Below are 15,512 nucleotides of genomic sequence, written 5' to 3'. Positions count from 1 at the left end.
ATGTTTTTTGAACCTTAAACCGCATAAACACATTTCATTACACCAAATACACAAAATAATGTTCTTTTGAGCAACATCATATGACCCCTTTAAATTCCATTTCCTTTTTTTGCCAACTGCCAAGGCATTTTTTTTTTTTAGATTGAGTTTAAATTTTCTTCTAATATTTATATTTTTACGGATAAATTTAACAATAATAACACTAGGGGTGCTCTGATTGATCGGCTACCGATCACTATCGGCCGATGATTTGCTTTGCACTTCTCAGTCACCGTAGAATGGCCAGAAATATGGATGTCATTTCTGCTTGCAACATAGGACCTTGATTTCACTCATAAGTCATTTTTGCAAGGCATGGCATGACATATGCATTTCACGGGACTCTTCTGAAGAGAGAGAGTGTGAAGTGGGAAGTGTTATCTTTGATGGCATCTGGTTGTTGTTTGCAAGTAGGCTATGATTATGAAAAACTTTTTAAAAAATTTAAAAAATTCAGAAAGGAGATTGTGAGGAAGACAAGAAAAGACCATGTAGGGGAGTTATCTAGCCTACTGTCAGCGCAGATTCATGGTAAAGAAGCGCTGGTTGTTAACCTGCACCTGTATGTAGGTTACTGAGGCTAGGAATAGAAAGAAACATGGATGGACTTACTTTTTTAATGAAAGTTAGAGTATTCATGTAAAAATACAGAAAATACGTCATATAATTATTCAAGTGGTCAAGTGCAAAGACCTCAAGTGTGGGTGTTTGGACAAGGCAAGAATAGTGTGAAAACTGATAAGGGAAATTATTTTAGTTTTAAGATGTGGGAAGACATCAGATGTGAAATGGCTTAGTAATGTTTATTTTGGCATATCTCGAAAGTATCATGGAAAGCAAACTGCAGACAAGCAACGCTATTGCTTAATACGCAAAATCTAGTAGGTGGAAAGTAGGGGTGCGCCGATTGATCGGCTACCGATCGCTATCGGCCGATAATTACGTTGGATGATTGATCTGCGGTCTCTAAAAGGCCGATCTAAAAAAAACGATCTCAAGCTTGATGATGCTGCCGTGAGAGGTTTGGCAGCGGCACCGTCTCAGTCTCTGTCCGGCACAGACAATAATTATTGCGGGTGAAATAATTATAATGCTGAAGGTGAGGTACTCACCTTCACGTTTTCTTCATTAAATAACTTATAAAGTAATTTGAAAACCTTGTGTGAGACGTAATCTCACAAACAGCGTGAGTGAATCACCGCACGTGCGCTCACTCTTTCTCTCTCAAAATACACAAATGGCTTCAAATCACCACATCGTTTAACCATTCAGCGCTCGCGCGCTCTCCTGGAGACCGTGCGCTCATGCACACTCGCAGCGCACACACATAATGCCAGGTTCACATTACTCCGTTTGCAGTGCGTATGTGGTGCGTATTTTTTCCGTGCCCATGTTAATGGATTAATAAAGCGTGCACACTGCAGACGGTTGCGGTCCGGCAGTGCGTTCCACGAGCGCTAAATTAAAGTAACAGCGCATTGTTTGCAGTAAATATGAACATGGATTGACAAGTAAATGTAGTAATTACACCATAAATGCATATTATTAAAGTCTACTGTGTTTCACAATCAACACATATGGCTTTTTGGCTAGGTTTAAAGGAAAAGAGCACTTTTAGATCAACAAGGCAATAATAGATGGCACTCGTGGAGGTAGGAAAAGGTAGGAAAGTTCTTTATGGAACCGCAGGATTGCTTGTAATAAAGACTATTTCTGTCAATGGTAAGTTTGTGATAACGTAAGAAAAGCAGTTTAAATGTTTTGACACTTGCTTGAGCAACTTAATATATAAATCTAGAAGTAAATGCAAAAGTAAAAAGCATTGAATAATGTGTTGTTTATATTTATTGGGCCTCATTCATGAAACACGAGTAGAACGAATTTTTGTGTAAATCGTTCGTAAAGCTGTTCTGACGTAAATTTTCGGATTCATGAAAGTTTTCTTATTTTCAAAATGTTAGTTGGTACGAAAGAAATTTACACCTGCTCCCTACCACGTGTAAATGGTGCGTAAAACGTTCTTCTGTGTTCATTTAGGCAAACTGATGACACTGAATTTTGTCACTTTTTACCCAGCCGTCCAATCAATGGAGGAGGGCCGGGACAAATACACTGACCAATCATCGTACTTGTACAACAACTGAACAACAATAGAGAAGTTCATATCGCTGGTTACTGAATTTTTATATTCAGTAATATTCTTAAAATGAGATACTAGTAATATGTTACTGCCGTGGATATTTCAAATCATAGCAACCAAAGCGTCTCTCCGGCTCAGCTAGAAAAACGCTGTGCCGCCAAAGCGTCCAGCACCACCAGCTGGTCGTTTTAAGAAGAGCGCCTGACAGTTTTTCAGATGGCTAAAAACGCTTGTTTGGACACATGTTGTTGAATATTTATTGTTAGGCATATGGCCTATTAGTGTTTTTAGCATTTATGCAATATACTGGAGCCAAACATGAGAAAGTAGACCAGTATATTCCATTGTGTTCCTGGACACGCAATTTACGTAGCTGTAATTCATAGGCGGGGATTATGCTAATTGTAAATGAGCGTGCATGAGCGCCCTATTTACGAATGATTGGAATTCATTAACATACACATGTTTAACTATCAAATCGAAGTGTTTGTGAATCCAGAGGAGAGTTTTCGGGAAGGCCCGTTTTACGCGCAAATTACTCAGAATTTACTCCTATATATACGAATGTTTCATGAATGAGGCCCATTGTGTTTAAACATGTCTGTGTATTACTGTACTGTGTAAAAAAAAAAAAAGAATTGCAATGCTGAAAAAGCATGTTCAGTGACAATGTTTAAATTTGAAATCAAAATAATGGATAAATGTTGTGTTTGTGGTAAACAGCCACGGATCAGAAGCAGACTCCTGTGAAAGCTGCTTCCCCTCTCACAAGAGTCACCTAGAGGGGAATTCCCCCCATTTTCAAAAATGAAATTCAGGCCTTGAATAAATGTCTAAAAATTCTGATTGGAGTATCACTATAAATAGTTATAAATTATAAAAAAGAAGGCTTTAAAAAGATCGGTATCGGTGATCGGTATCGGCAGATACTGCTTTCTGTGATCGGTGATCGGCCTCAAAAACCCTGATCGGAGCACCCCTAAATAACACTGATTGATATACACATTTAATTGTTACATGGCTTTGGAACATGTCACTCTGATTGGTCCTTCACTGTATTATTTTGGGTTTATTCACATTATATTGACTGTATATCTGTATATAGAGTTTATATTTGAGTAACATCAGCATTAGAATGTTAGTTTGATCTGGGCACAGTACTAAAATACATCGTCGACCAAGAGCAAATTGCACGCTCCATCTCTTTTCATTTCTCAGAAGTAGGGCTGTGCAAAAAATCGAATGCGATTTTCATGCGCATCTCGTCAGTAAAGCCGCTTCTGGTGATTAGTAGTAAATCTCCAGCACGTGCTTTCAGATGGAGTGGCATTTACTACGCAGAGCCATAGTTCATTGACAAGCTACACAAAATCGAGTTCAAAATCCCAGGCGGTTCATTGCCGATTATGAATGCGATTTTGTGTAGCTTGTCAGTGATCTACGGCTCTGTGTAGTAAATGCCGCTCCATCTGAAAGCACGTGCTGGAGATTTACTACTAATCACCAGAAGCGGCTTTACTGACGAGATGCGCATGAAAATCGCATTCGATTTTTTGCACAGCCCTACTCAGAAGCGCTTGACTGTTGAAGGATACGGTCTAAAAGAGTTTGTGGTCTTTGCATTGTCATTGTCATTACGTACATATTTAGCAAAGGATTACTGCTGTATAATCCTTAATACTCAGTGCTGCCTTTGTTTACCAGTAGAATGATTTTGGTCAAAGATTTTGGCACAGTTTGTTCATGACATCTGTTTAGAACAAATAAACACAAATTATGCATTTCATGCCTTGCTTCTTTTTACAGCAGTTTCATGAGGTTAAATGAAACGCATCGAAGCTAAATGCGTAGTTGCCATTGCTGTGTGCTGACTCTGGGTAAAAAGGTGAAGTAATTAAAAAATGCTTTACTTCAGCATGCCCTTTGGACCTTATAAAATTAATGCAATTTTCTTACGCTGTATGTCCATGTTTATAGTCTGGTAAGTTCCCTGTATGAAAATTGCTCTATTCTCTCTCGTCTCAGAGGAAATGGAGTGGTCTTCCTGTTTAGGTGTGATTGTTTGTCTTACACAGTTGGATTTGCGCTATTCAGCAGCTCTGTTTATTAATTCTATGTGTAGTGATTTTACTTTCATAATAGGCGTCATTTGCTTTTATCCTACTAAGGTACAGTATGTGTAAATCTAAGATATGCTGTCCAGCTGTTATAATGAGGGTATACTACTGAATCCCTGTTGTGAAATCTCATACCACACTAATGACACACTTCAGAAGGAACCAAACTTGCTGCTAGATGAATACTTCTGCTTACTTCCCAGAAGTATTTTTACCTCTTATTCGATGCTGACTTACTGGGATGACTGGTGTGACATGATGTCCAGATCAGGCAATGTTTAAAAAAAGTAAACTGTTTTTACAAAAATATAAATGCATACTTTGTTAGTACAAGAAAATTGTGAACAACTGAGACAGCAGGGAACAATCAGACTGAGAATCTTAGCCAAAATAGCTTTATTTTTGCATTTGACATGCATTTTAACATGGATCTTCATGCAAACTTTTAGTTTACAAAAACCTTCAGACTCTTAAACACAGTTTCGGAAAATTAAACATGTCACGCAACTTAGGAACTTAATACACTACAGCATATATAACGGACTGTCTTTGAAAACACTGTTTTCCAGGTCACTGCAAAATCTCTAGTTGATTTATTCTAGTTGACTTAATTTTATCTTGAGCAACAGTAAAAGCACATTCATTTGACTAGAATAACTGTACTAGAGAAACTCTACTTCCATCACTCACAGCCTGTTTTTTTTATGTCTAATTAATTATGGTCTCTGCTCCAAATTAAATCTATTGTCTTTTGATCAATATTAATTGTCTCTGAACCCCGTTGAAAACAGTTGTTTATTTATGCAGTTGTGTATATATGCTATAACTATTATTTTTAATTGCGATGTCTTCTGTAGCCTGGGATATACATAATACTGCTCAGGTCTTGTTGCTCATAATCCACCCATTTCTTGTACTGAATTTACATTAGTATTTACATCATGCTCTACAGACATAATGCTGTTGTAAATATTCCTGCAATGCCACTAATTTGCTTGTCCTGCTGTCCACCTTCAGCGCCGTGGCTGAGCTGAACGATGGTGAAGCCAGACATTCACACTCTGGCCCACCACCTGAAGCAGGAACGGCTGTACGTGACGTCAGAGAAGCAGCTCATCCAGCGGCTTAACAACGAAGTGCTCAAGACCGCAGAGAGGCTCTACCGTGCAGCATGGATCGCCAAACAGCAAAGGATCAACCTTGACCGCCTCATCCTCACCAGGTGACTGCACTCCAGACAAGTAAATCTAGCAGGCTCTCCTCGTGATTTTCTTTCATGACTCATTACCTGATCAACTGAACCGGAAGAATCGCTAAGATCACAATTGCGGATTATCTCAGTGGTTGAAAATAGGGAACGAGCCAAATGAGCATTCTGGCTTGGCAAGTTCTGACAAATTTTTTTTTTTTTTCATTCTAAACTTTAAAAATATAAAGTTTTTGTCATCATTTACTCACCCTCATGTTGTTCCAAACCCGTATGAATTTCTTTCTTTGAAAAAAGAAATATAAATATAAAATCCTGGATTCCTGTTCACTTTCAATTTATGGAAGAGAGAAGCCTGTACATTCTCTAGAAGTTCTTTTTTTGTGTTGAATGAATCAATTAAGTCATACAGGTTTGGAACATCATGAAGTTGAGTAAATTACTTCTGGGTAGGGATGTTCATTTTAACCGGTTAACCGTTAACCGACCGTGAAGAATTTTGACCGATTAATGCAATCAGTTAAACGGTTTAAAAAGTAATTTATTTATTTATTTTTAGTAATTTATCAAAATATTTAAAAAGGTTTGTTGCATGTTTGAAATACGCTATGCGTATAAAAAAAAAATTGTACATAAGTCGCCTCTAAGTCGCATTTTATTATTTCATTCAGAAATAGGCCTAATACCGACACGAAATGTTTACAAACATTATAATAAACACTGTAAACATAGCTAGGCTATTTTAGTTCCCCTCACTCCACAACAAATCCTTTCAATTAAATGTATTTAGAAAAGAACAGTAATTAAAAATATAAGAAGCTATAGCTAAATGACAAGCCAAATTCAAACGATTCTAAAACAAATTCATTTAGGCTAAAACGAAACTGAAACCAATGTTGCGTCTCTCATTCGACACAAAATCAAATGTTTCCATATCCGCAATGTATTTGAATGCCAAAATATTATTTATTATGTAGCCTATTTCACTCGCGTTCCAATATCCACGTAAAACAAAATGGTTTGCATAACATCATTCACGGCGGTGCAGTGATAACACTTAACAGCACATATTTTACTACATATTTAAACTGAGCAGTGTGTTTTTTCCATATTGACTGACTGTATTTTATTGTGATAATGAGCAGGCTGCATTGTCAAGGTAGCAATGCTTAACTGTGTGCGTGCATGCGGCGCCGGCGCAATCACTTGAATTTTTTCCTTCTAACAGTGGAAGGAACTACTCCTTTTAGTCATAAAGATAATCGGAATTGTAAAAGGTTTGCCTTTATTTGTGTACATTCACAATAAAAACAAATCTTTGTGCTTTTGTAAAATAAGCCTAAAGAAAAATAGGATGCCGCTTTCTGCTGTCTGTTTCCTTTCACGCAGCACAAAAATGAACTGAAACTCTGCGTACTAGGCTACTTGTTGCACAGTTTTTGTTTCGGTTTCTTAATTTATTAAGTAAAAATATATTTCTCGTATAGGCCTATTTATCGTTTTATATATATAGGCCTATAGCCTAGCTTTATTATGTTTTTCTTCTCTGCAGAAGCGCTGCAGGTGCGTGATGTGATATGATGACCATGGGAATCCTCATGTTCTGTTGTTTGCTGCTTTTTGCGAATGTTAAATTAATCCCCGGGAAACAAATGTTAGTATTTTTTAATGGGTCACAGACACGTATCCTTTCTAATTTAATTAAATTCGAATTTAAAATAATCTTGTCGGTTAACGGTTAATAATCGGTTAACGAGCGTCGGTTGTCGGTTAGGAAAAATAACCGAAATGAACATTCTGGGTAAACTACTGCTGAACTTGGCAATGGTTTTCAAACTTCTTTCAAAGTTTTTGATGCTAGAAACATCTTTAAACAACTTTCAAGTTTGTTCAAGACAGCCACTTTGATATTCAGTTGGGATTTTATAAGCTTGTATTGAGTAGTTGGCGTAACCAGCTGAATTGCATTTGCACATTCATTACAGTACATCTCCAGCGTGATCAGATTTAATCACATGATTCTCTGCAGTCCAGTTCTCTGAATGCATTTCTTTCCTTTCTAGTGCGGAGGCCTCTCCTGCGGAATGCTGTCAGCATGCCAATGTTCTGGAGGACACACAGTTTGTGGATGGTTATAAAACACTGGGCTTTCAGGAGAGCATCTATGGGGAGTTCTTGGGCCGCTTCAGGGAGAACCCACGATTGGTGGCATCTTGTCTGGTGGCAGGTGAAAGACTCAGTCATGAACACACGCAGGGGGTCATACACACAGTCTTCACCTCCCTCTATGGCAACTGCATCATGCAAGAGGATGAATGCTACCTGCTGCAGGTACATAAGATATATGCGTGTAGTGGTAGAAATAGAATTTTTAAAATATTATTTTATTTATTATAGTATATCATTTTGGGCATATTTATTATTATTAGTGCTGTCAATCGATTGAAAAAAATTAACTACTTAATCACACATTTTTTTCTGAAATTAATCGTGATTAATCTCATTTAACATTAAAGTTTTTTAATATAATTTAATATTGCAATAATTTCACATGAAATCTTCAAATTAATGTAGAAACAACACAAAGACAGTGTATTTTTAAGTATTTGTGTAGTGGGATCTTTTTTATGACTGAAGGCGAGTGTCACTGATACCAATACTGATGTATCTATGAAATAGATTTTTTCCCCCTTAATATTTAATCATTGATTATAGCCATTCAACATTACAAAATAAATGAGAGCTATCAATTTGAACATTTATTAGACTTAAAAAAAAATAACAACTTATAATTTAGCTTGAAACAATCTTCACATAAACCCATTATAATAAATGTCATATTTAGCTATCTGTGCCCTTCAGCAAGTAGGAAATATACAGAAATTCAATAAAGTTATCAGACACTAAATTCTAAATTAAATATTGATAATACTTAAAGCTACAAAAGTTATAGATTTCCTCTTTTTTTTCCTTTTGTTCTTTGATTAACAGACTTCACAGCAGCTGGGTTATTAGGTTTTTTGGCTGCTATTACTTTAAAAGCTGCCGCAGCTGAACTTGCCGCGGATCTGACATGCATTTAAATTTCTCACAACTTTTTATATATTATTGCGCTTTAATATGAAATGGTATACAGTGCGCCGGCACATTTGTGCATGCAATTGAAGAACACGTGTTACAAGCACAGTATAACGGCAGACAGGAGAGGAAAATTCATTTTACTGACATATGGCCTGACAACATCTCATCTGACCACAGTTCACTGTTGTTATACTGAAGCTGCCTCGTCACCTGTACAGTTTCCGTGCTCGTTTGACTAGCGCTTGGCGCTGAGGCAAAGTTAAAGCGCATGTCTGAAAAGTCTCCTTTTTGATGTGGTCGTAAAGACGTTCTGCGTCTAAATAAACGCAATCCTTCAACCCTAGGCTCCGCCCCTGCGTTAACTGAGTTAAATATTTTTAACGCCATTAAACTGGAAAAATTAATCACCTGCGTTAACGTGCTAATTTTGACAGCACTAATTATTAAATATAATATTTATTTAATTTATTTGTTTTATTGATTATTTTATATATATTTATTTATTTTTAATTTTACTTCTTAAGTATTAGTCGGGGATAGGCAACGTCGGTCCTGGAGTGCCGCTGTCCTGCAGAGTTTAGCTACAACTGTTATCTAACACACCATAACAAGCTAATCAAGGTCTTCAGAATTACTAGGGCTACAGGCAGGTGAGTTTTTTTTTTCAGGGTTGGAGCTAAACTTTGCAGGACATCGGCACTCCATGACCGACGTTGCCTATCTCTGGATTATTTATAACACATACCACATTGTGCTGTCCTACTTTGTCCAGGTGCTACGTTATTTGGTGGAATTTGAGCTGAAGGAAAGTGACAACCCTCGTCGTCTGTTACGGCGAGGCACGTGTGCCTTCAGCATCCTCTTCAAACTCTTCTCTGAGGGCCTGTATTCAGCTAAGCTTTTCCTCACTGCAACCCTCCACGAGCCCATCATGCAATTGCTGGTGGAGGACGAGGACCATCTAGAGACAGATCCAGGCAAACTGATAGAGCGCTTTACCCCGGCCCAGCAGCAGCGTCTGTTTGGGGAGAAAGGCACCGATGAGTACCGCAGGAAAGTTCAGGCAGCAGTGGAGGCCAACGAGGCCAAGCTGGTAGCCCTGGTCAATACCTTTATTGGCTACCTGAAGCAGAACACCTATTGCTTCCCACAGAGCCTGCACTGGATTGTGTCTCAAATGTATAAGACGCTGGCACGGGTGGAGAGGTTAGAGGTCGGGGAGGTGAGGACGATGTGCACCGACTTGCTGCTCACCTGCTTCATCTGTCCAGCCATCGTCAACCCTGAACAGTACGGCATCATCTCAGATGCACCCATCAATGAGGTGGCACGTTTCAACCTCATGCAGGTAGAGGATAATGTTGTTGCATCAGTATATTACAAAACAACTGTAATGTGAGGGTCTTTCTTCAACTGCTGACAGTAGAATGTACACAGTTTTATTTGTACTTAAATATATAGCATTACTAAACATTAAAATATTCATCCAAACAATATATTTAAAAAAATACTATTACTGTAACTTGAACTAGGCCTACAATTGTTGCATGAAGAACCAGTCAGCAATTTTAATATTTTAAATATATTATATATTATTACTAATTATTATATTATAATATCATTTTATTAAGTCCACAAACCATATTTTTTACAGTATGGTATATAGAGGGTTATGTATAGAGCAGAGTACTGTTTTCAGTTTGCTTCAAGTTCTGATTCTGAAGTTATGACTTGCAGTTCAGTGAGTCAAATTTTAGTTCATTAAAATACCCAAATTATAAGAATCATTTGTTCATAAATTGTACTGTGATTATGTTTGCTGTTCCATATGACCAGCATGGGTGACACTATAGAAAGACATCTAGCCATATAAGTCAATAAAAGCCTTTTCCTGACGCAAATATTTAGTGTGGTTCATGTCTGGCTGTGATATTAATATATTCTAAAAAATAAAACCTAATTTGATGTTTTAGGTGGGGCAGTTGTTGCAGCAGTTAGCCATGTCTGATGCAGATGATGGAGATCCTCGACGTAAAAGCAGCTTATCCAAGTTTGATAAGGCAAGAGACAAACCCAGAATTCCGAAGCTCCTTTTTTCTGATTATCTTTTTTTATCTCGTCACTATATGAATATTAACATAGACTATTGGCGTATTGCATACTGGCCAGTTTACAATGTAATATGATAACAATAGCAACATTTCAGTAGTGGAAACCAACCAACACCAGTGAAATTTCATGATTCTTAATACAATTTGACCACAAAATGTAATATGCTATTGAACATACTCCTTTCTTTTAAAGGTTAAATCATATTTTAGTAAATGTCATCTGGGTATTCCATACATACAGCATATTAACATACTGCACAAAGTACATTGTGCGTATTACACAAACCGTATTAGTAGTATGCTATTCCAGTCATAACCAGGAAATGTTAAATGGTTCATTAACATGTTCCAACACTCTTTTTGAGGATTGACTCATTGATTTTAAATTTTTTTAGACGTGTGTTGCTGCCTTTTTGGATGTCGTCATCGGTGGAAGAGCTGTCGAGACTCCACCTATGTCATCAATGAATTTACTGGAGGGCCTCACACGGACGGTGTTTTACATGACTCACAATCAACTTTTAGCTCTGGTATGTAATGTAGTGAAGAAAGAGATGTGTGGAAGGAAGTTAAAGGGATAGTTCACCCAAAAATGAAAATTCTGTCATTAACCACGATCAACGCACAGAAACGTAACAAGGACATTGATCGTGGTAATATCCTTGCTGTCTATGGGAAGGTCATAGAGCTCTCGGATTCCATCAAAAATATCTTAATTTGTGTTCCGAAGATGAACGAAGTGCTTACGGGTTTGGGACGACATGAGGGTGAGTGATTAATGACAGAATTTTCATTTTTGGGTGAACTTAACTAACCCTTTAACTTCATCTGAGTTGTATGATTACATCATCAGAAGTACAAATGAGCTTAATGGGTTGTTCACATGGTCACAGTGAAATCACATCCCTCTAAAATATTGGTCTGCAGTTTCGTAATAAGTTGCACTATGACTTATATGAGAATTCCTTTGCAGTTTCACATCCTTTGCCTGCCTGACATGTTAAGGCTTCATGAAAATGTTTATAGTTTGAACTAGGGCTGTGCAAAAAATCGAATGCGATTTTCATGCGCATCTCGTCAGTAAAGCGCTTCTGTGATTAGTAGTAAATCTCCAGCACATGCTTTCAGATGGAGCGCCATTTACTACACAGAGCCGTAGTTCACTGACAAGCTACGCAAAATCACGTTGGCAATGAATCACCTGCGATTTTGGACGCGATTTTGCGTAGCTTGTCAGTGAACTACGGCTCTTGTGTAGTAAATGCAGAAACGGCTTTACTGACGAGATGCGCATGAAAATCGCATTCAATTTTTTGCACAGTCCTAGTTTGAATATTTTCTGAACAGTTTAGCAGACAGTGGGATGTCCTAAACATTGTCATATTCACAAACTAGTCTACCTTCAGTAAACTAGGACTGTCCATTTAAATTGTAATTTACTACAATTATAGAAAATCTAATGTGATACTAAAATGAACACGTTTAATCACCTGCATGTGAATCAGCACACAAAAACGTTACCACTAAGACGGATTGATTGCACAATGGATTACTGTGGACTGTAGGCCTGTGACAGGCTTATGCTAATTATATGATGATAAAGCAAACTTCTAAAGACACTTTTTGTGATGTCAATTCAAAGACATTAGATTATTGTAGCAGGATTGAGTTTTCTTCATTTGAGAGCTTTTATGTAATATTGCTGTTCAATAATTTGCAGTTAATTTAATTCATCACTGTGTCATGTAATTAATTTAACATGAATAATCACTTTTTATTAATTTGACAGCCCCAATCAAAACATATCTCAGCGCTTTTACTGTACTTAGCTGTTAAACAAGATTCAGATCAATGAAAAATGACTCGTCTACCTCACCCTCTTTCAAACCTCAGCAGAACATGTCTAAACCCATCCCATTAATATAGCAGTAACAGTCATACTGCATACCTTTACAGTCCTAATGCTTTAACTCTTCCTGCCCAACATTGCCAAGAGCCAATAACCCTCCGTTTCCCTGTGTTTTTCTTCTCAGCGTGAGCAGCAAGATGTTCATCATCACACTGTCATTTACAGAGCCAATTAGCCCGACTCCTATGTTGTTATTGCATTAGACTCACTGTTTGAAATTCACTAATGATGATAGCTGAATAATGAGGCCCACCTGCTTTTAATTACCAGCACTGATTAAGAATAAGTTAAAAAATTACCTGAAGATGTAAAGAAAGCTCGTTGTACATCTTTGCAGGCCTTATTTCACTGGATATCAACTTGGAGTGATTGCTTGATGGCATGTTTGGGCCAAAGAAAAAAGAAATGTCTTTAACCTCATTTCTGTGTTCAGGTGGACTTTGTGCGTAGTGTCACTGCAGGAGATCAGCTCAGAGAAGAAGACCACCTGGCTCTGGAAACTCTACTAGCCAATGTACCTCAGTCCCGCACGACAAAGAGCAACAGCCTGGAGCTCACGCCCTTTAACACACCCCAGCTCTCCCCAGCTACCACACCCGCCAACAAGAAGAACAGACTCCCTATTGGTATTCCTTCTACATGAACTTCACCGCATGTTGATTGCTGCAGATTCTTTGGAGACTAACCCTCTGATTACAGAAAGTGCAGCCGAGTATAATTTGATTCAATAATAAATGACACTTTATTCTGGTTCTTTGAAATTGTTCAAAAAGAATTGAATCAATTATTTCATCCTACTGAGTCAGTCAAGAAGGGTATCTGACTCACTTATTGAACTGCAAGTATCATTACTTTCAGTGATGTTCATATTGAAAGTAAGTTTTGTGCACTAAGGATGTGAAACTTAAATCCGTGTTATTAGTAACTGGTTGTTTATATGATTGTGTAGTTAAGGATGCACACTCGCTATTTTTAAATAAATGATATTGTAATAATAATAATAATAATAATAAACCACATTTAGTCTCGTTTTTATTCGTCAACAATATTGCATTATACATTTAATTATAGTCATCGTCACATGACCAGCATTTTTGTTGCATCTAGTCTCGTTTTCGTCACGTGATAAAGGTTCGTTGATGACGATATTTAGTCATAATTTTCGTTGACGAAAGCAACACTACTTCCCCCATGCTTTGCCAGCGCTTGCTGTGTCTGCCGTGCATGTTCCTGCTATGCATTTTCCTTCTCGATGTAGCACATCTGGGCTGCGTTCCTTGCCTCTAGCAATATAAATGTAGCTGTAGTTGCTCAGACAAGCAAGACTATTTATGAGTGTCATACATTTTGTAAGATGTACCTGCACCTTTTCCATCATATTCCACACAAGCTGTTTTCTTCATTTGATTTGTTTGCTCTTGTTTTATCCATTCCAGTTTCAATGAATGATACAAAGTTTTTAACACATTAGAATTAGGTTTCATCAGCCATAAAAGGAATCAGTCCAATTTGTCTTTAAGCAGTCTGGAACAAAACACGTTTATCGTCTTAAAGTGTAATCTGTAAAAGCTATTTTGCCACAGTTCTCTTAAAAGTTTGTTCACTTGTATGTTATTGTTGTGATTTTTGAGCATTTGTGAGTGCTAGTTCTCATGCAGGCTTTTGCTAACACACTTAGCAGCCTTGCTGTTTCTCTAACCCTAACAGTTTGTCTCCATTCCTGCTCTTCCTCACCCAGCAGGCTCTCGCAGCCGAAGCCGAAGCCGATCTAACATGGCTCAGGAGGGTGAGACTGAAGCCAGCTCCCAGGAGTCTCTGCAGGAGGTCACACCTGAGGAAGTGCTAGTCATCTCGCTGGGAACCTCACTGCAGACCGTACCTGGGATGATGTCTGAAAACGAGGTCAGAATCTTTAGTCGACATGTCATGCTGTGAAGGTCCAATTGTAGTAGTTAACAAGTATAGTGTTATTGGAAAGTGACTGCTGTGTCTGTACGTAGGTTCTGACTCTGCATCTTGGAGACGGTGGACAAGGAGATGCCCCTGTTGATGACACCAAACTGCACGGCAAACCTGACAAAACGCTGCGCTTCTCACTCTGCAGTGACAACCTGGAGGGCATTTCTGAGGGTGTGTTTTCATCAGACAACCAGCAGATGGCTCTCTTGTACATGAGCTGTCCCATAGCCACCTAGAATCCCATAGCCAGACCTTCAGACTGACGGCTGACGGTCTGGAATCCATGGCAGCTTTCATTGGCCAAGGCCCGCCCATGAGGCCGTTTGACCGACATGTCAAACAACCAATCACAGTTCGTTTTGTTCAGCGTCACGTTTCGGGGCGTGGAAATTGTCGCCACAATAACAGACCGCTGTGTAAAACTCTCGGACGTATTGTAAAGATTCTATGCCGCGAACTTTAAATATTTCACATACTTTTGAATATCCAGCGTTTAGTTGATCCTGATAAGTGCTCGTCGTCACAGTTGTAAACACGACGGCTTTCTTCTTTCGTGAGGGGGTTTGGCGTCACGGCATCTTTGTTTTTCAGGCGGAATGTTAAAGAACGCCACACACACGTCTCCCGGAAATCCTGTATAATTCAACCAACCCGATGACGACTTCGAAACACCTGAAGTGTTTCCACTTTTGTGTGCCATATGCATCAGACGTTCAGCCGCTAATATCCACCTGACATTTTCTTTTCCATTATTACCTTTTGTAATAAAATCAAATATTTGAAAGGATTGCTAGTTTATATCTCTCTTTTTTATTATTTTATTTTATTTTTTAATTTAATTTAATAAAATTTTTCATTTAATTCATTTATTTTTTTTGTTATTTAATATTTTATTTTTTGTCTTTTCATATTTCATTTCATTTTATTTCATTTTGTTTAATTAAATGTT

General features: G+C 37.9%; 1 protein-coding gene across 4 annotated transcripts in view; it reads left to right on the top strand.

Annotated features, from left to right (window-relative positions):
- The window catches only part of gapvd1 (GTPase activating protein and VPS9 domains 1), a 49,846-nt gene that overhangs the window by 13,093 nt on the left and 21,241 nt on the right, over positions 1 to 15,512 (top strand). For 3 of the 4 annotated variants that reach the window (XM_016448613.1, XM_016448611.1, XM_016448610.1), the window contains exons 2-9: positions 5,314 to 5,518; positions 7,567 to 7,834; positions 9,357 to 9,932; positions 10,558 to 10,644; positions 11,091 to 11,225; positions 13,038 to 13,230; positions 14,343 to 14,506; positions 14,605 to 14,734. In XM_016448613.1, the coding sequence (XP_016304099.1) occupies positions 5,334 to 5,518; positions 7,567 to 7,834; positions 9,357 to 9,932; positions 10,558 to 10,644; positions 11,091 to 11,225; positions 13,038 to 13,230; positions 14,343 to 14,506; positions 14,605 to 14,734 (1,738 nt within the window). In that variant the 5' untranslated portion in view covers positions 5,314 to 5,333. The remainder of the gene's footprint in view (positions 1 to 5,313; positions 5,519 to 7,566; positions 7,835 to 9,356; positions 9,933 to 10,557; positions 10,645 to 11,090; positions 11,226 to 13,037; positions 13,231 to 14,342; positions 14,507 to 14,604; positions 14,735 to 15,512) is intronic. The other variant, XM_016448612.1, reaches the window with a different exon arrangement.

This window comes from Sinocyclocheilus anshuiensis, unplaced genomic scaffold (assembly GCF_001515605.1).
Source record: "Sinocyclocheilus anshuiensis isolate Anshui unplaced genomic scaffold, SAMN03320099.WGS_v1.1 scaffold451, whole genome shotgun sequence".
Taxonomy (NCBI): Eukaryota; Metazoa; Chordata; class Actinopteri; order Cypriniformes; family Cyprinidae; genus Sinocyclocheilus; species Sinocyclocheilus anshuiensis.
Note: the sequence above shows the minus strand (reverse complement) of the source record. Positions and strands in the feature narration are given on the sequence as shown.